The sequence below is a fragment of the Hyla sarda genome, chromosome 5, assembly GCF_029499605.1.
Source record: "Hyla sarda isolate aHylSar1 chromosome 5, aHylSar1.hap1, whole genome shotgun sequence".
Taxonomy (NCBI): domain Eukaryota; kingdom Metazoa; phylum Chordata; class Amphibia; order Anura; family Hylidae; genus Hyla; species Hyla sarda.
Window position 1 is genome coordinate 165,681,463 of NC_079193.1, and position 21,827 is coordinate 165,703,289.

At 44.4% G+C, this 21,827-nt stretch overlaps 1 protein-coding gene across 3 annotated transcripts in view; it reads right to left on the minus strand.

The window, feature by feature from the left end:
- Nucleotides 1-19,765: 19,765 nt before the first annotated feature.
- Nucleotides 19,766-21,827, minus strand: part of TOPBP1 (DNA topoisomerase II binding protein 1) — an 88,025-nt gene continuing 85,963 nt past the window's right edge. For all 3 annotated transcript variants that reach the window (XM_056520646.1, XM_056520647.1, XM_056520648.1), the window contains one exon: nt 19,766-20,346. In XM_056520646.1, coding sequence (XP_056376621.1) covers nt 20,212-20,346 — 135 coding nt within the window. In that variant the 3' untranslated portion in view covers nt 19,766-20,211. The remainder of the gene's footprint in view (nt 20,347-21,827) is intronic.

The window sequence follows — 21,827 nt, forward strand, 5'->3', positions numbered from 1 at the left end:
TATTACATCTGGTCCGCCACAAGGCACAGGTACTGGGTGGAAAAACCCATAGAAAACTATGTAGAAGAAAAAACCACCATTGGCCACTAGAGTGGGCAGGGCTGTACTGTACCGTGCTATACACAGATACACCTTACAGCCACTGGAGGGCACAGAGAGCACGAGAAGCTGCTTTTTTTTTTTTTTTAAACAAAGTTAACCCCTTAAGGACGGAGCACTTTTTTGCAATTCTGATCACTGTCATTTTATGCATTAATAACTCAGATGTTTTTAGCGATTATTCTGATTCCGAGACAGTTTTTTCGTAACATATTCCACTTTAACATAGTGGAAATTTTTTGTCGTTACTTGCATCCTTTCTTGGTGAAAAATCCCCAAATTTCATGAAAATTCTGAATTTTTTTTTAACTATGAAACTCTCTGCTTTTAAGGAAAATGGATATTCCAAATACATTTTATATTGATTTCACAAATACAATATGTCTACTTTATGTTGATATCATAAGGTTGACATGTTTTTACTTTTTGAAGACATGAGGGCTTCAAAGTATTGCAGCCGTTTTGAAAATTTTCAGGGATCAGTTAAGTTTGAAGTGGATTTGAGGGGCCTTTCTGTGAGAAATACCCCATAAATGACCCCATTATAGAAACTATACCCCTCAAAGTATTCAAAATGAGATTCAGAAAGTTTGTTAACCCTTTAGGTGTTTCACAAGAATAGCAGAAAAGTGGAGGAGAAAAATCAAAATCTGCATTTTTTACACTAACATGTTCTTGTAGCCCCATTTTTTTTTTTTCATTTTTAAAAGTGGTATTAGGTGGAAAAAAAAATTTGTAGCCCAATTTCTCTCAAGTATGGAAATACCTCATATGTTGACATAGAATGCTCTGTGGGCTCAAAACATGAATCAACAGGGAAAGAGCAACTGTGGGATTTTTTAAAAAATTTTTTGCTGTCATGGTTTTTGGGGGCCATGTTGCATTTAGGAAGCCCCCATGACGTCAGAACAGCAATAAATAAAAAAAAATAAAATAAAAACACATGGCATACTATTTTTGAAACTACACCCCTCTAGGAACGTAACAAGGGGTATAAGTGAGCCTTAACACCTTACAGGTGTTTGACGACTTTGCGTTGAATTTGGACATTTGAACATTTGTAACACTAAATTGATGGTGTTACCCCACATTTTTCATTTTCACAAGGGGTAATAGGAGAAAATGGACCCCAAAATTTGAAGCCCAATTTCTCCCATTTAGGAAAACGCCCCATATGTGGACGTTAACCTCTTAAGGACCCAGCCATTTTACACCTTAGGACCCGGCCATTTTTTGAACATCTGACCACTGTCACTTTAAACATTAATAACTCTGGAATGCTTTTAGTTAGCATTCTGATTCCGAGACTGTTTTTTCGTGACATATTCTACTTTAACATAGTGGTAACATTTTTTGGTAACTTGCATCCTTTCTTGGTGAAAAATCCCAAAATTTTATGAAAATTTTGAATTTTTCTAACTTTGAAGCTCTCTGCTTGTAAGGAAAATGGATATTCAAAATATTTTTTTTATTATTCACATATACAATATGTCTACTTTATGTTTGCATCATAAAATTGACATGTTTTTACATTTGGAAGACACCAGAGGGCTTCAAAGTTCAGCAGCAATTTTCCAATTTTTCACAAAATTTCCAAACTCACTATTTTTCAGGGACCAGTTCAGGTTTGAAGTGGATTTGAAGGGTCTCATCTTAGAAATACCCCACAAATGACCCCATTATAAAAACTGCACCCCCCAAAGTATTCAAAATTATATTCGGTCAGCCTTTTAACCCTTTAGGTGTTTCACAGGAATAGCAGCAAAGTGAAGGAGAAAATTCACAATCTTCATTTTTTACACTCGCATGTTCTTGTAGACCCAATTTTTGAATTTTTACAAGGGGTAAAAGGAGAAAATGTATACTTATATTTGTAGCCCAATTTCTCTGTCTATGTAAAGTGTTCCGTGGGCGCAGTAGAGGGCTTAGAACCGAAGGAGCGACAAGGGGATTTTGGAGAGTACGTTTTTCTGAAATGGGTTTTGGGGGGCATGTTGCATTTAGGAAGCCCCTATGGTGCCAGAACAGCAAAAAAAAAAAACACATGCCATACCATTTTGGAAACAAGACCCTTTGAGGAACGTAACAAGGAATTAAGTGAGCCTTAATACCCCACATGTGTTTCACGACTTTTGCATATGTAAAAAAATTAAAAAATTTCCCTAAAATGTGTGTTTCCCCCCAAATTTCACATTTTTGCAAGGGTTAATAGCAGAAAATACCCCCCAAAATGTGTAACCCCATCTCTTCTGGTCAACTTATGGGGTACCGCCATACTCAGAAGTGCACTACGGGTGAACTACAATGCTCAGAAGAGAAGGAGTCATATTTGGCTTTTTGAGAGCAAATTTTGCTCGGGGGCATGTCGCATTCAGGAAGCCCCTATGGTGCCAGGAGAGCAAAAAAAAACCCACATGGCATACCATTTTGGAAACTAGACCCCTTGAGGAACGTAACAAGGAATAAAGTGAGCCTTAATACCCCACAGGGGTTTCACGACTTTTGCATACTAAAAAAAAAAAATATGTCACTAAAATGTGTGTTTCCCCCCCAAATTTCACATTTTTGCAAGGGTTAATAGCAAAAAAATACCCCCCAAAATTTGAAACCCCATCTCTTCTGAGTAAGGAGGTACCCATAAGTTGACCTGAAGTGCACTACGGGCGAACTACAATGCTCAGAAGAGAAGGAGTCATACTTTGCTTTTTGAGAGCAAATTTTGCTCGGGGGGCATGTCGCATTTAGGAAGCCTCTATGGGGCCAGAACAGCAAAAAAAAAAACACATGGCATACCATTTTGGAAACTAGACCCCTTGAGGAACATAACAAGGGGTACAGTGAGCATTTACCCCCACTGGTGTCTGTCAGATCTTTGGAACAGTGGGCTGTACGAAATTTTTAATTTGCACAGCCCACTGTTCCAAAGATCTGTCAGACACCAGTGGGGTGTAAATTCTCACTGCACCCCTCATTACATTCCGTGAGGGATGTAGTTTCCGAAATGGGGTCACATGTGTTTTTTTTTTTTTTTTGCGTTTGTCAAAACCGCTGTAACAATCAGCCACCCCTGTGCAAATCACCTCAAATGTACATGGTGCACTCTCCCTTCTGGGCCTTGTTGTGCGCCCCAGAGCACTTTGCGCCCACATATGGGGTATCTCCGTAGTCGGAAGAAATTGCATTACAAATTTTGGGGGGCTTTTTTCCCCTTTTACCTCTTGTCAAAATGAAAAGTATAGGGCAACACCAGCATGTTAGTGTAAACAATTTATTTTTTTACACTAACATGCTGATGTAGACCCCAACTTCACCTTTTCATAAGGGGTGAAAGGAGAAAAAGACCCCCAAAATTTGTTAGGCAATTTCTCCCGAGTACGGCGATACCCCATATGTGGCCCTAAACTGTTGCCTTGAAATACGACAGGGCTCCAAAGTGAGAGCGCCATGTGCATTTGAGGCCTGAATTAGGGATTTGCATAGGGGTGGACATAGGGGTATTCTACGCCAGTGATTCCCAAACAGGGTGCCTCCAGCTGTTGCAAAACTCCCAGCATGCTTGGACAGTCAACGGCTGTCCGGCAATACTGGGAGTTGTTGTTTTGCAACAGCTGGAGGCTCCATTTTGGAAACAGTGGCGTACCAGACGTTTTTCATTTTTATTGGGGAGGGGGGCTGTGTAGGGGTATGTGTATATGTAGTGTTTTTTACTTATTTTATTTTGTGGTAGTGTAGTGTAGTGTTTTTAGGGTACAGTCACATGGGCGGGGGGGTTACAGCGAGTTTCCCGCTGCGAGTTTGAGCTGCCGCGCAAAATTTGCTGCATCGCAAACTTGCACCCTGATACTCACTGTAAGCCCCTGCCCATGTGAGTGTACCCTGTACATTCACAGGGGGGGGGGGGACCTCCAGCTGTTGCAAAACTACAACTCCCAGCATGCACAGTCTATCAGTGCATGCTGGTAGTTATAGTTTTGCAACAGCTGGAGGCACACGGGTTGGGAAACACTGAGTTAGGAGACAGACAATGTTTCCCAACCAGTGTGCCTCCAGTTGTTGCAAAACCACTACTCCCAAACATTCTCAGGCATGCTGGAAGTAGTAGTTCGGCAACATCTTTATAGCCAGATGTTGCCGAACTACAACTCCCAGCATGCTTGGAGTTGTAGTTTTGCAACACCTGGAGGACTACAGTTTGCCGACCACTAATACAGTGGTTCCCAATCTGTGCCCTTCCTGATGTTGCAAAACTACAATTCCCAGTATGCCAAAACTGTCCAGGCATGCTAAGAGTTGTAGTTCTCCAACATCTGAAGGGCCAGATGTTACAGAACTACAGTTCCCAGCATGCCTGGACAGTAAGGGCATGCTGAGGATGTGTAGTTTTGCAACATCTGGAAGGGCACAGTGGTCTCCAAACTGTGGACCTCCAGATGTTGCAAAACTGCAACTCCCAGCATGCCCAGACGCCAAGGGCTGTCTGGGCATGCTGGGAGTTATAGTATACAGGGTCCCATTACAGCAATGCATGTCGCTTTACGGCTGAAGAGGAACTCACCTGTCGCCGCCGCCGTCTTCATAGTCTGGATCCGGGTCTTCAGGGAGGAGGTAAGTACCGGGGCCGGGCCCCAGCACTCCCCCGTCCCCCGCCGCGTCCTCCGGTCTTCCTCCCGTCCTCTCCGGACTTCCAGGGGCCGGGCAGGGCGGGAGGAAGTAACCGCCCCCCCCCCCCCTGCGATTGGTCGGTTAACTAACCGAAGAATCGCAGGGGATCGTTAGCATGGTACGTTAGCATGATACGTTAGCATGGTACTGGCTGTCTGACAGCCGGGATCATGCAAAATTACCGGGCGGTCGGGTCCCAGAGACCCGATCAGCCCGGTATCGTTGCAGATCGCAAGGGCGATTTCCCTTGCGATTTGCGGCGATCGCCGACATGGGGGGCCTACATGGATTTCAGCAGGTATCCGGTTGCACTCTCTGCCCGGCGCGCGGCAGGGACCGGAAAACGCCAGGGCGTATGAATACGCCATGGGTCCTTAAGGCCCAGGGTGTGAGGGCGCATCCATACGCCCTGGGTCCTTAAGAGGTTAAAGGGGTATTCCAGGCCAAAACTTTTTTTTATATATCAACTGGCTCCGGAAAGTTAAACAGATTTGTAAATTACTTCTATTAAAAAATCTTAATCCTTCCAATAGTTATTAGCTTCTGAAGTCGAGTTGTTGTTTTCTGTCTAACTGCTCTCTGATAACTCACGTCCCGGGAGCTGTGCAGTTCCTATGGGGATATTCTCCCATCAGGCACAGCTCCCGGGACGTGACATCATCATTGAGCAGTTAGACAGAAAACTTCAGAAGCTAATAACTATTGGAAGGATTAAGATTTTTTAATAGAAGTAATTTACAAATCTGTTTAACTTTCTGGAGCCAGTTGATATATATATAAAAAAAGGTTTTTCCTGGAATACCCCTTTAAGTTCCCAGGGTGCCAGAATAGCAAAAAAAAAAAAAAAAAAAAAACACACATGGCATACTATTTTGGAAACTACACCCCTCAAGGAACATAACAAGGGGTATAGTGAGCCTTAACACCTCACAGGTGTTTGACGACTTTGTGTTGAAGTTTGATGTGAAAATGGAAAATTTGATTTTTAACACTAAATTGATGGTGTTACCCCAAATTTTTCTTTTTCACAAGGGGTAATTGGAGAAAATGGACCACAAAATTTGAAGCCCAATTTCTCCTGATTAAGAAAACGCCCCATATGTGGATGTTAAGTGCTCTGCTGGCGCACTACAGGTCTCAAGACAGAAGGAGCGCCATTGGTCTTGTACATTTTCAAACCTCCCATGATGTCAGAACAGCAGTAACCCCCCCACATGTGACACCATTTTGGAAACTAGACCCCTCCAGGAACATATCAAGGTTACAGTGAGTACTTACCCATCACAAGTTTTTGTAACAGTGGGCCGTAAAAGTGAAAAATTTGATTTTTAACACTAAAATTATGGGGTTACTCCAAATTTTTCATTTTCACATGGTGTAAAAGGATAAAATGGACCCCAAAATTTGAAGCCCAATTTCTCCGGATTAAGAAAATGCCCCATATGTGTATGTTAAGTGCTCTGCTGGGGCACTACAGGTCCCAGAACAGGAGGAGCGCCATTGGTCTTTTGAAGAGAGAATTTTGCTGAAATTGGAAGCCGGGGTCATGTACATTTTCAAACCTCCCATGGAGCCAGAACAGTAGAAACCCCGCACATGTGACACCATTTTGGAAACTAGACCCCTCCAGGAACACAACAAGGGGTACAGTGAGTACTTACACCTCACAGGTTATTTGAAAAGTGGGCCAGAAAATGAAAAATTAGATTTTTTTACACTAAAATGCTGGGGTTACCCAGTTTTTTATATTTTCACAAGGGGTAATTGGGTCACAAATAATTTTGGAGGGCTTTTTCTCCTGACTATGGAAACACATCCACATATGGGGTAACGTGTTGGGCGGGCGCACAACAAGGCTCAGAAGTCATAGAGGTCTGTTTGCATTTGAGGCCTATGGCATATCAGTAGCTGACGGTTACATACATTCAGAGGAAAATACAAAAATGAAACACCCACATGTGACACCATTACAGAAAGTACCCACCCTGAGGAATGGGTATAGGGGTAAGGAGAACATTTTGAACGCATGGGTGTTTCCTAAATTTATTTTCGAGGAATGGATGAGAGGTAGCTTTTGAAAATTGCAATTTTCAACCTATTCTCTGCCTCATCTTTCTGGGAACAATATGAGACTCCAAATTGTCGCCAGGAAATAAGACAGAGCTCATGAGCGAGAACTCTTTGTATTTGAGGCCGATGTTTCTTACGGACCTAACAGTTACATACATTCAGAGGAAAATACAAGAAAGGAACACCCACATGTGAGCCTAGACGGGTGTTACCTAAATGTATTTTCCAGGAATGGATGAAGTGTACTATTGGGGCGGATGAAAATTGCAATTTTAATACTGATATGCCAATTCCCAGAATGATGACCCAGAGTATAGCCGCAAGTAAAAATGATGCCCGCCCCAAACCCTATACTCTGAATCATCATTCTGGGAATGTGATGTGTGTGGCCGTCCCTGACCTGTTACCTCAAATGCGCAGGTTGTGAGAGAGCGCTGCGCAAATGAGGAAGCTGCAAACCCCCAATGCTATTGACTCTGTGTCCCAAGACCCATTTTTTGGGGAGGAAAAGAAAATATATCATGGGTATTGGGGGAGAGGTTTTGGTTTTAACCCCTTAAGGTCCAGGTTTTTTTTTGTTTTTGCACTTTCATTTTTTCCCTCCTTACTTTTAAAAAAATCACAACTTTCAATTTTGCACCTAAAACTATTTTGTAATGACATCAGTCATTTTACCCAAAAATCTACTGCGAAACGAAAAAAAAAAAAAAAACAATCATCGTGAAAATTGAAAAAAAAAACGCCATTTTGTTACTTTTGGGGGCGTCTGTTTCTACGCCGTACATTTTTCGGTAAAAATTACACACTTTCTTTATTCTGTAGGTCCATATGATTAAAATGATACCCTACTTATATAGGTTTGATTTTGTCGCACTTCTGAAAAAAATCATAACTACATGCAGGAAAATGTATACGTTTAACCCCTTAAGGACCCAGCCATTTTAAACCTCAGGACCCGTCCATTTTTTGCACATCTGACCACTGTCACTTTTAACATTACTAACTCTGGAATGCTTTTAGTTATCATTCTGATTCCGAGATTGTTTTTTCGTGACATATTCTACTTTAACATAGTGGTAAAATTTTGTGGTATCTTGCATCCTTTCTTGGTGAAAAATCCCAAAATTTGATGAAAAATTTGAAAATTTAGCATTTTTCTAACTTTGAAGCTCTCTGCTTGTAAGAAAATGGATATTCCAAATAATGTTTTTTTTATTCACATATACAATATGTCTACTTTATGTTTGCATCATAAAATTTACGTGTTTTTACTTTTGGAAGACACCAGAGGGCTTCAAAGTTCAGCAGCAATTTTCCAATTTTTCACAAAATTTCCAAACTCACAATTTTTCAGGGACCAGTTCAGGTTTGAAGTGGATTTGAAGGGTCTTCATATTAGAAATACCCCACAAATGACCCCAATATAAAAACTGCACCCCCCAAAGTATTCAAAATGACATTCAGTCAGCGTTTTAACCCTTTAGGTGTTTCACAGGAATAACAGCAAAGTGAAGGAGAAAATTCACAATCTCCATTTTTTACACTCGCATGTTCTTGTAGACCCAATTTTTGAATTTTTACAAGGGGTAAAAGAAGAAAATGTATACTTATATTTGTAGCCCAATTTCTCTCAAGTAAGCACATACCTCATATGTCTATGTAAAGTGTTCGGCCGGCGCAGTAGAGGGCTCAGAAGCGAAGGAGCGACAAGGGGATTTTGGAGAGTACGTTTTTTTAAATGGTTTTTGGGGGGGCATGTTGCATTAAGAAAGCCCCTATGGTGCCAGAACAGCAAAAATCCCCCACATGGCATACCATTTTGGAAACTAGACCCCTTGAGGAACAAGGAATAAAGTGAGCCTTAATACCCCACAGGGGTTTCACGACTTTTGCATATGTAAAAAAATAAAAATAAATTTCACTAAAATGTGTGTTTCCCCCCAAATGTCACATTTTTGCAAGGGTTAATAGCAGAAAATACACCCCAAACATTGTAACCCCATCTCTTCTGAGTATGAAGGTACCCCATAAGTTGACCTGAGGTGTACTATGGGTGAACTACAATGCTCAGAAGAGAAGGAGTCATATTTGGCTTTTTGAGAGCAAATTTTGCTCGGGGGCATGTCGCATTTAGGAAGCCCATATGGTGCCAGGACAGCAAAATAACCCCCACATGGCATACCATTTTGGAAATTAGACCCCTTGTGGAATGTAACAAGGTGTAAAGTGAGCATTTACCCCCCACTGGTGTCTGTCATATCTTTGAAACAGTGGGCTGTACAACATTTTTAATTTGCACAGCCCACTCTTCCAAAGATCTGTCAGACATCTGTGGGGTGTAAATTCTCACTGCACCCCTCATTACATTCCGTGAGGGGTGTAATTTCCGAAATGGGGTCACATGTGGTGTTTTTTTTTTTTTTGCGTTTGTCAAAACCGCTGTAACAATCAGCCACCCCTGTGCAAATCACCTCAAATGTACATGGCGCACTCTCCCTTCTGGGCCTTGTTGTGCGCCCCCAGAGCACTTTGCGCCCACATATGTGGTATCTCCGTACTCGGGAGAAATTGCGTTACAAATTTTGGGGGGCTTTTTTCCCCTTTACCTCTTGTCAAAATGAAAAGTATAGGGCAACACCAGCATGTTAGTGTAAAAAGTTTATTTTTTTACACTAACATGCTGGTGTAGACCCCAACTTCACCTTTTCATAAGGGGTGAAAGGAGAAAAAGACCCCCAAGATTTGTTAGGCAATTTCTCCCGAGTACGGCGATACCCCATATGTGGCCCTAAACTGTTGCCTTGAAATACGACAGGGCTCCAAAGTGAGAGCGCCATGCGCATTTGAGGCCTGAATTAGGGATTTGCATAGGGGTGGACATAGGGGTATTCTACGCCAGTGATTCCCAAACAGGGTGCCTCCAGCTGTTGCAAAACTCCCAGCATGCCTGGACAGTCAACGGCTGTCCGGCAATACTGGGAATTGTTGTTTTGCAACAGCTGGAGGCTCCATTTTGGAAAGAGTGGCGTACCAGACGTTTTTCATTTTTATTGGGGAAGGAGGGGGGCTGTGTAGGGGTATGTGTATATGTAGTGTTTTTTACTTTATATTTTATTTTGTGTTAGTGTAGTGGTTTTAGGGTACAGTCACACGGGCAGGGGATTACAGCTAGTTTCCCGCTGCGAGTTTGAGCTGCCGCGCAAAATTTGCTGCATTGCAAACTTGCAGCCCGATACTCACTGTAAGCCCCTGCCCATGTGAATGTACCCTGTACATTCACAGGGGGGGGGGGGGACCTCCAGCTGTTGCAAAACTACTACTCCCAGCATGCCTGAGAATGTTTGGGAGTTGTGGTTTTGCAACAGCTGGAGGCACACGGGTTGGGAAACACTGAGTTAGGAAACAATGTTTCCCAACCAGTGTGCCTCCAGCTGTTGCAAAACCACAACTCCCAAACATTCTCAGGCATGCTGGGAGTAGTAGTTCGGCAACATCTTTAGAGCCAGATGTTGCCAAACTACAACTCCCAGCATGCTTGGAGTTGTAGTTTTGCAACATCTGGAGGACTACAGTTTGCAGACCAAAAATACAGTGGTTCCCAATCTATGCCCTTCCTGATGTTGCAAAACTACAACTCCCAGTATGCCAAAACTGTCCAGGCATGCTGGGAGTTGTAGTTCTGCAACATCTGAAGGGCCAGATGTTACAGAACTACAACTCCCAGCATGCCTGGACAGTAAGGGCATGCTGAGGATGTGTAGTTTTGCAACATCTGGAAGGGCACAGTGGTCCAAAAACTGTGGACCTCAAGAAGTTGCAAAACTGCAACTCCCAGCATGCCCAGACGCCAAGGGCTGTCTGGGCATGCTGGGAGTTGTAGTTTACAGGGTCCCAATACAGCAATGCATGTCGTTTTACGGCGACGTGCATTGCTGTAAAGGGCCCGACCGCGGCTGAAGATCAACTCACCTGTCGCCGCCATCTTCCTCGCCGGGATCCGGGTCTTCAGGGACGAGGTAAGTACCGGGGCCGGTCCCCAGCACTCCCCCGCCGCGTCCTCCGGTCTTCCTCCCGTCCTCTCCGGACTTCAAGGGGCCGGGCAGGACGGGAGGAAGTAACCGCCCCCCCTCCTGTGATTGGTCGGTTAACTAACCGACGGATCGCAGGGAATAGGAGGAGGTGGCAGGCTTGCCACCTCGCTCCTATTCTTTAGCATGGTCCTTGCTGTCTGTGACAGCCGGGATCATGCGAAATTACCGGGTGGTCGGGTCCCAGAGACCCGATCAGCCCGGTATCGCCGCAGATCGCAAGGGCGATTTCCCTTGCGATTTGCGGCGATCGCTGACATGGGGGGGCCTACATGGCCCCCCTCGGCGTTTGCCCTGGATGCCTGCTGAAGCATTTCAGCAGGCATCCGGTTCCGATCTCTGCCCGGCGAGCGGCAGAGACCGGAAAACGCCAGGACGTACGGGACGTCCCGGGTCCTTAAAGCCCAGGGTGCGGGGACGTCCCCGTACGTCCTGGGTCCTTAAGAGGTTAAAATTGTCATCTTCTGACCCCTATAACTTTTTTTTATTTTTCAGCATATGCGCCGTGATCTGAAGTTTTTAGCGGTACAATTTTTTTACTGATCGGACTTATTGATCACTTTTTATTCATTTTTTCATGATATATAAAAGGGACCAAAAATACACTATTTTGGACTTTGGAATTTTTTTGCGCGTACGCCATTGACCGTGCGGTTTAGTTATATATTTTTTATAACTCAGACATTTCCGCACGCGGCGATACCACATATGTTTATTTTTATTTACACTTTTTTTTTATTATGGGAAAAGGGGGGGGGGGGTGATGCAAACTTATTAGGGGAGGGGTTAACCCGTACAGGACCTAGGGCGTATGCATACGCCTTCTGTACCTGGGTCTTAAGGACCCAGGGCGTACAGGTACGCCCGTGGGAATTCCGGTCCCTGCCGCGCGCCGGGTAGGGATCGGACTGGGGTGACTGCTGATATCAATCAGCAGGCACCCTGCGCAAATGCCGAGGGGGGTCATCAGACCACCCCATGTCGGCGATCGGCGCAAATCGCAAGTGAAATCGCACTTGCGATTTGCGCAATTCCGGGTCACGTGTGACCCGATGACCCGGAGATACAAGGTGATCGGGGGTGACCCTCAAGAGCTGCTATTGGCTGGACGATCGTCCAGCCAATAGCAGCTGGCAGGGGAGGGGTTAAACGGCATCCTCTGCAGCACTGACCGTTAGCTGGGTTCAGTCAGCAGTCAGAGCTGCAAGAGGAGCCAGGGACCCCCCCCTCTGCCCCATCGGATCGCCTCAGAAGACCCGAAGATTCCCTAGATCAGGGACAGAATCAACAGAGGGAAAGACATGTAAATAAAGTAAAAAAAAAAAGTTAAAAAAAAGTTAAAAAAATACCCCCCCCCCCTAATAGGGCTCAAGAGTACGCCTCACCTTTTTTTAGCGTGACCCGGGCCCTATTAGGGGTTCAGGGCGCTGCGATTTGCCCCCCCTTTTTTTTTGGGCCGCAGCGTTTTTTTTTTTTTTTTTGCTCACATAACGGTGTGTGATTACTAATCACACACCGTTATACATAGTTACACCAAGCACTCACTACACACTCCCCCGCCCCCCCCCCCCCTCCACTGTAGATAAAAGGCGATGGCTCGCCAGGCATTTTCGGTAGCGGAGGCATACGCTTTTCTTGCCTCCGAATCTGCCAGTGAGGACGAGGAAGATCCAACATTCCTGTGTTCTTCCTTGTCCTCCTCATCATCTAGTAGTGATGATGAGCCCCCTGCATGGCGGCGGAGACGCCGCCAGGTGAGGCCACGCACCCCCCATGAAAGTGCCCCAGTGGCTGGCACTAGTGCGAGTGGTGATGCCGCTCGTACTAGGAGTCCGACCCCCCAGGCGAATTTACCGGAGCTCCCTTCCGGTGAACCTGTCTGGAGACCCCCAGAGGGTTATCAGCCACGGGTTCCGGAGTTTGTTGGCGACTTCGGAATCCGGATTGACACGGCTGGGTTCACTGAATTTGACTAGTTCAGTTATTTTTTCAGTGACAGCCTGGTCAATTTAATGGTGGAGCAGACGAATCTGTACGCCAGGCAGTTCATCGCCCACCACCCAGATTCTTTTTTGGCCAGGTCCAATGAATGGTACGCCGTCACTGCAGCAGAAATGAGGACATTTTGGGGCCTCTTGCTGCATATGGGCCTGGTCAAAAAGCCCAGTGTCAGACAGTACTAGAGCGGGGACATTCTATACCAGACCCCGCTGTACAGTATGGCCATGACACGTAAGCGGTTCGAGGCTATTTGGAAATGCCTTCATTATGCAGATAATGAGGCATGTCCACCCCGAGTTGATCCCGCCCATGACCGGCTTTCCAAAGTGAGGCCTGTCATCGATCATTTTGGGGCCAAATTTTTGGAGGCCTACGTACCGCTTAGGGAGCTTTCGGTTGATGAGTCTCTTATCAGTTTTAAGGGGAGACTCATCTTCCGCCAGTATATTCCCTCGAAGCAGGCGCGGTATGGCGTGAAGCTATATAAACTTTGTGAGAGTACCTCCGGGTACACTCTCAAGTTTAGGGTGTATGAGGGAGGAGATTCCCGTATTGAACCCCCAGATTGTTCCCCCACTATGGGTGTTAGCGGGAAAATCGTTTGGGACCTATGTACCCATTGCTGGATAAGGGTTACCATGTGTACGTGGACAACTTTTATACCAGCATTCCTCTCTTCACATCCCTTGCCGCCAGATCGACGTCCGCTTGTGGGACCGTGCGGAGAAACCAGAGAGGCCTCCCTCTAAATTTGATCCAGACACCTATTCCCAAGGGTGAGTCCCATGCCCTTACCTATGAAAACCTGTTGCTGGTCAAGTATAAGAGGGATGTCCTTATGCTGACCACTATTCATGGTAACGGCAGCTCACCTGTCCCTGTGCGAGGTACCACAACAACGCTCCTCAAGCCTGATTGTATTCTGGACTACAATCAGTATATGGGGGGAGATGATCTCTCAGATCAAGTCCTCAAGCCATACATGGCCATGCGGAAAACACGTGTATGGTACAAAAAAGTTGCGGTCTACTTGGTGCAGGTTGCCATGTACAACTCTTTTGTACTGTACCGGAACGCTGGCAACACAGGGACATACCTCCAGTTCCAAGAAGAAGTCCTAAAGGTCCTGATCTTTGCTGACCGGGAAAGAGCAGGCCGGACTTCCCAAGGAACTGGAGTAATAGGTGCCAGGATCGTCCCAGGCCAACACTTTCCAGGTGAGGTCCCCCACACTGGAAAGAAGGGACGATCCTAGAAAAAATGCAGAGTGTGTAACAGGAGGGGGATACGGAAGGACACCACCACTCAGTGTGACACTTGCCCCGATCATCCGGGCCTCTGCATTAAGGACTGCTTCAGGGAGTATCACACTTCCATGGAGTACAAAATTTTCCCTCTTCATTTACATTTTCCATAATTTTACCCCAATGTACCAAGTCCAGAGTACATTCCAAATTTTAACCCCATAAAACCACTAAATTGCCCAAAAAAACTATTTCATAAAAAAATAAACTGATAAGACCTCAGGGGGTATTTTTTCCAAAAATGGGTCATGGGTCACTGAGTCACTATCATCGGGGACTTTTTATGTTGCCTCAAATGCGCAGCGCTCTCTCTCTCCACCTGAGTGGGGTGCGCATTTGAGGCAACAGGTTAGGGACGGCCACACACGTCACATTCCCAGAATGATGATTCATAGCATAGGGTTTGGGGTGGGCATATTTTTTTTCAGTTTTGGCTATGCTCTGGGTCATCATTCTGGGAACATATCCTGTTTTATAATTTTATGTCCCACTGTACCCCTTGGTAGTTATTAGTGTACCCCATATAATGCCCTTTGAGGGGGGGTCCCACTTGTTCTGGCTCCATAGGCAGCTGTCTAGAAGCTCCAGGCCCCTGACTGCCCTCCTGTTCCTTCGTGGCCAGTGAGCATAACCGATCTACGCCCAGATATGAGGTATGTCCTTACTCCAAAGAAATGTATTTACAAATTTTTTTTTTTTTTTTTTGCTATTCTGGCACTAAATGTGACATGCCCCCCCATTTCAGCAAAATGTGACTCCTTCTCTTCTGAGCATTGTAGTGTGCCAGCAGAGCACTTGACATCCTTACATGGGGTACTTCCATACTCAGAAGAGATGGGGTTACACATTTTGGGGGACATTTTCTTCTATTACACCTTGTAAGAATGTAAAATTTTGAGAAAAACAGCATTTTAGTAAAAAAAAAAAAAAAAAAAAAAAAAAAAAGAAAATTCATTTACACATCCAAAGTCGTCAAACACCTGTGGGGTGTTAAGGCTCACTGTTCCCCTTGTTACGTTCCTTGAGGGGTGTAGTTTCCAAAATAGTATACAATGTGGTTTTTTTTTTTTGCTGTCCTGGCACCATAGGGGCTTCCTAAATGGGACATGCCCCCCCAAAACCATTTCAGCAAAATTAGATTTGCAAAAGCCAAATAGGACTCCTTCTCTTCTGAGCATTGTTGTGCGCCAACAGAGTGCTTGACATCCACATTTGTGGTGTTTCCATACTCAGAAGAGATGGGGTTACAAATTTTGGTGGGCATTTTCTCCTATTACCCCTTTTAAAAATGTAAAATTTGGGGGGGGGGAAACTAGCATTTTAGTGAAAAAAAAAAATATCATTTACACATCCAACTTTAACGAAAAGTCGTGAAACACCTGTGGCGTGTTAAAGCTCACTGTATCCCTTGTTACGTTCCTTGAGGGGTGTAGTTTTCAAAATAGTATGCCATGTTTTTTTTTTTGCTGTCCTGGCACCATAGGGGCTTCCTAAATGGGACATGCCCCCCCAAAACCATTTCAGCAAAATTTGATTTGCAAAAGCCAAAATATGACTCCTTCTCTTCTGAGCATTGTAGTGCGCCCGCAGTGCACTTGACCTCCACATATGTGGTGTTTCCATACTCAGAAGAGATGGGGTTACACATTTTGGGGGTATTTTCTCCTATTAACCCTTTTAAAAATTTGAAATTTGGGGGAAAACTAGAATTTTAGTGGAAAAAAAAAGAAAATCATTTACACATTCAACTTTAACGAAAAGTCGTGAAACCCCTGTGGGGTGTTAAGGCTCACTGGACCCCTTGTTACGTTCCTTTAGGGGTGTAGTTTCCAAAATAGTATGCCATGTTTTTTTTTTTTGCTGTCCTGACACCATAGGGGCTTCCTAAATGCAACATGCCCCCAAAAACCATTTCAGAAAAACTCACACTCCAAAATCCCTCTGTCGCTCCTTCCCTTCTGAGCCCTCTAGTGCACCCGCCGAACACTTGACATACACATATGTGGTATTTCCTTACTCGAGAGAAACACATTACACATTTTAGGAAGATTTCTCTCCTTTTACCCCTTGTAAAAATTCAAAAAATGGGTCTACAAGAACATGCGAGAGTAAAAAATGAAAATTTTGAATTTTCTCCTTCAATTTGCTGCTATTCCTGTGAAACACCTAAAGGGTTAACAAACCTTTTGAATGTCATTTTGAATACTTTGAGGGGTGCAGTTTTTATAATGGGGTAATTTGTGGGGCATTTCGAATATAAAAGCCCTTCAAATCCACTTCAAAACAGAACTGGTCCCTGAAAAATTTCGATTTTGAAAATGCTGTGAAAAATTGGAAAATTGCTGCTATACTTTGAAGCCCCCTGGTGTCTTCCAAAAGTAAAAACATGTCAACTTTATGATGCAATCATAAAGTAGACATGTTGTATATGTGAATCAATATATAATTTATTTGGAATATTCATTTTTCTTATAAGCAGAGAGCTTCAAAGTTAAAAAAATGCAAAATTTTCAATTTTTTCATCAAATTTTGGAATTTTTCACCAAGAAACGATGCAAGTATCAACAAAATTTTACCACTAACATAGAGTAGAATATGTCACGAAAAAACAATCTCGGAATCAGAATGAAAGGTAAAAGCATCCCAGAGTTATTAATACTTAAAGTGAAAGTGGTCAGATGTTCAAAACATGGCCGGGTCCTACAGTGAAAATTGGCTGGGTCCTTAAGGGGTTAAATGATCCTTTTTCACTTTTTCCCCACTTTTTTTTTTGCAGTGTTATAGCTCCCATAGGCGGCTATAACACTGCACACACTGATCTTTTACAGCGTTCAATGGTTTCTCATAGGAAACCATTGATCAATTATCCTGCCGCTTGACTGCTCATGTCTGGATCTCAGGCACTGAGCAGTCATTCGGCGATCAAACACCAGGAGGCAAGGTAGGAGACCCTCCTCGTGTCCCAGAGCTGTTCGGGATGCAGCGATTTCGCCGCGGACATCCCGAACAGCCCCCTGAGCTAACCGGCAGTGATTTACTTTCACTTTGAACGCCGCGTCTAAAGGGTTAATAGCGCGTGGCACCGCGATCAGTGCTGCGCGCTATTAGCCACGGGTCCCGCCCGTTATTAGAGGCTGCCGTGGCCCCGTGTTATAGAAAGGGAAAGAACTCAGGACGTACCGGTACATCCTTGGTCCTTAACAGGTTAAAATTTGGAAGACAATTTACTCTGGACTGGTGCATTGGAGTCGAATTCTGGGGAATGAAAATCAGGTGAAAGGATAAAAAATGTAGTACTCCATGGAAGTGTGATACTCCCTGAAGCAATCCTTAATGAAGAGACCCGGATGATTGGGGCAAGTGTCACACTGAGTGGTGATGTCCTTACGAATCCCCCCTCTTGCGAAAACACTGCATTTTTTTCAGGGATTGTCCCTTCTTTCCAGTTTTGGGGACCTCACCTGGAAATTGGTGGCCGGGGACGATCCGGGGGCCCACAGTTCCAGAGGTGCTCTGACCCGCTCTTTGGCGGTCACAAAAGATGAGGGTCTTTAGAACTTCCTCTTGAAACTGCAGGAATGTCCCTGTGTTGCCAGCGTATTGGGACTGTACAACAGAGTTATACATGGCAACCTGTACCATGTAGACCGTAACTTTTTGTACCATACCCGTGTTTTCCGCATGGCATTTTATGGCTTGAGGACTTGATCAGAAAGATCAACTCCCCATTTACCGATTGTAGTCCAGAATACAAAATCGGGCTTTAGGACCGGTCCCACGGTACCTTGCACAGAGACAGGGGTGCTGCCGTTCCCATGATTTGTGGTGAGCATAAGCACATCCCTCTTGTCCTTATACCTGACCAGCAACAGGTTTTCATGGGTAAGGGCACAGGACTCCCTCCCCCCGAGGGATAGGAATTTGGAGGGGATAGGAAGGAAGGCCTCTTTGATTCTTCCGGACTGTCCCACAAGGGACCGTGGATCTGGCGACGAGGGATGTGAAGAGAGGGATACTAGTATAAAGGTTATCCACGTAAAGGTGGTAACCTTTATCTAGCAATGGGTGCAAAAGGCCCCAAATTATTTTCCCGCTAACACCCAGAGTGGGGGAACAATCTGGGGGTTCAATATGGGAATCTCGTCCCTTATACACGATAAACTTGCAAGTGTACCCTGAGGTACTCTCGCAAAGTTTATACATCTTCACGCCATACCGTGCTCGCTTGGTAGGGATGTATTGCCGGAAGCTGAGTCTCCCCTCAAAGCTGATGAGAGACCCCTCAATAGAGACGTCCCTTCCAAGGACATAGTCCTCCCAAAATTTGGCCCCGAAGTGATTGATGACCGACCTGATTTTATACAGTCAGTCATACGTGGGATCAGTTGGGGGGGGGTAAGGGACATGCCACATTATCAGCATAATGCTAACATTTCCGAATGGCCTTGAACCGGGACGTGCCATGGCCATATTGTAGAGCGGGGTCTGGTAAAGGACGTCCCCACTGCAATATTGCCTGACACTGGGTTTCTTGACCAGGCCCATATGCAGCACGAGGCCCCAAAATGTCCTCATTTCGGCTGCATCGACTGGGAACCAGCCATTGGGCCTAGCCAAGAGTGAGCCCGGGTGTGCGGTGACGAACTGTTGGGTGTACAGATTTGTCTGCTCAACCATCAGATTGACAAAGTCACTGAAAAAAACCTGAAATAGTCCATTTCAGTGAACCCGACGATGTCAATCTTGATTCCTGAGTCGCCAAAAAACTCAGGAATCATGGGCTCGTGATCTGCTGGCTCAGTGCAGACAAGTTCTCTGGTACAGGGCACTAGTGAACTTCGCTGGGGGGCTTGACTAGTATGAGCGTCAGGGGGACTCATACTAGCATGGGGCACAGGGTCAGGAGCAGAGAAGGTTTGCGGACCAGTTTGGCGGCGGAGTGTTGAGGGATAGCCAATGTCATTGTATGCATCTACCACAGTAGTGCACCTAAATTCCTGTATTGTATTATTCTAATTGTTACACATCCACACTGTCTATCTGGTGTAGGATTCTATTGTGGCACTTTTAGTCCGCTGCAGGCATCCTCCATTGTATGCATTTTTATGCTGGGGATCGCCCCTAGCAATGGACTACAAGGGCAGGATCTGCTCCCCCAGTATAAATGCACAACCGCATTTGGGGTTGAGCACCTCCAGCCATTTGAGACCACGTTTTTTGTTGTTGTCTTATGTATTAGAACCTTAAGAAAGGAAAGAGAAATGTGTCTGTTTTTATGCAAATATTTTATCGATATAGATTAAATAAAGGATTTTTATACTTTTATCTCCGAAGTGCTGGATATCCTTCCTGTTGGATCACATCAGGCGTTTTCCTCTATCTTGCATGGTATAATGGCTACGAGTCTGTATCCTGTGCACCTGGAGCTGGCAGGGCAGGGCAGAACATACTACAAAACGGTGAGCTGTATCTAAGTTTTATATCTTTTCTAACAAAATCGGAGTAAAGAAGTCCAATAAAAGCAGCGTTGACAAATTAACAGTCTAAAAGGTTGTTTTTCTTTTATTGTATTCTAAAAGATTCCAAAAATATATACATTTGTACAGCAGGTTTCATGTAATGGCCAACAATCGATGCTAACACTATCAAAAATAAATATGAATTCATAGATGGTATTCATGGTTTCAATGGTAGTCATTGAAACTATGCTAAACAGCATTATGCCACAATACCAGCATGTATACAATAAGAATAGCACCTGGGACAGGTACAGTAATAGAATAAGGGTTAGGTCTGTTCTATGGACCAACTACTTTGGTTTTACAAGTAATATATTTTGCAATTTTTTTTTAATACAAAAAGGTAGCACAGTTAAATGACACTTTTATTATTAATAAAACAGATTTTTTTTTTTATACAAGTAAGACAATGAAGACAAATGGGATAAAAAAATACATATAAATAATACATTACATAAAATTCCCATTTTAGTTAATCCGAGACCTTTTCACATCATTGTTTTCACCAGAGTTTTTTCTTTTGCGGGATACTGTGGTATTTGCAACCTGTAAATCGGAAACCGCAACCGGGAGACAGTAATTGTTGGTAGGAGGCGGTGGTTCCTAGGAATACAAAAAAATAAGAACTCTGCAGAAGTTATCCATTTCATCCCACCAATATTCCCACCAGTATTTTCTGGCAAGATTTTTTTGGCCATTATTTTATTAATTATCCATTTTTTTTATTCATTTCATTTTTTAAGTTCAAATGTATTATTTTAACATCTAACTGTACATATTTTATACATATATAAATATTTACAAACAGGATTTTTAGTTACCACAAAATCTCTTTTCTCGTAATCTTTATTGGGGGAGAACAGTCTCACAGGAGGCTGTTAAAAAAAATCTGTCACTCATTCACTCGCACTGACCAGCAGTACTGGCTGGTAGTGCGAGTGACACTTGATAAAACAATACATTTTGTGTTGGGATCCGTCGCTGCGTTCTGGAGATATCTTTATTTTACTGAATATGCAAATGAGCAGTCTGGGAGTTGTAGTTTTGCATTGTGCAGTAGGCACTAAGACAGAGCAGGGAATTAAGTGAATATTAATAAGCTGGGCCCAGCACTGAACACACAGATGTCACTGTGCCAGAGGCCGGGATCGTAGCTCCGCCCATGCCCCAGACTGCTCATTTGCGTATTCAGTAAAATAAAAAGATCTGGACACAAAAAGGAGATTTTTTAGACTTACCTTAAAAACCTCTTTCTCGGTGGAACTGTGGGTATATCTTGCTTACACTAGGCATTAAAACAAAAAAAAAAAAATCGGCTTCTCCTGGCAGGATATACCACACCCACTGACTCTGAGCTAATTAGTTTTAGTCCCAAAGCAGCAGGAAGAACCAAAAATACCACAATAGTCCGAGAAAGGCCCAGCCAAAAAACAATGAACCAACTCACTGACAGGCAACCGAGCCTCAGGTCAACAAACTAACAAACTAAGAACCAACAAACTAAGAACCACCGGGAGATTGTCACCTTAGAAGCTGGCAAACCCTTGTGTCTGCCTTCTGAAATGACGAACAGCGAGTCAGAATGTCTAACAGAAGAGGTGGCCGCGAGGTAAACCTGTAAAGCTCTGACTACATCCAGGATGTGGAGAGAGCGCTCCCTAGGATAAGATGGAGCTGGGCAGAAGGAGGGAAGGACAATATCCTCGTTCAGATGAAAGGATGAGAAGACCTTCTCAAGAAAGGAAGGCACTGGCCGGAGCATGGCCCTGTCTTGGTAAAGAACCATAAAGGGGGGTCGGCAGGAGAGAGTCGCCAGTTTCGACACCCTCCGGATGGAAGTCACGGCAATGAGAAAAGAGGCCTTCCCGAGAAAGGAAACAGAAAGATGTCCCGGAGAGGCTCAAATGGGGCGATCTGCATAGCGCCAAGAACCAAATTCAGGTCCCAAGGTGAAGTGGGAGACCTGTAGTGGGGAATCTCATGATCCACCCCCTGGAGGAAGGTGTGAACATGAGAATTAGAAGCCAGGGGGCGCAGACACCTGCCCCTTGAGGGAACTGAGTACCAAACGTGTTTACAGCCCC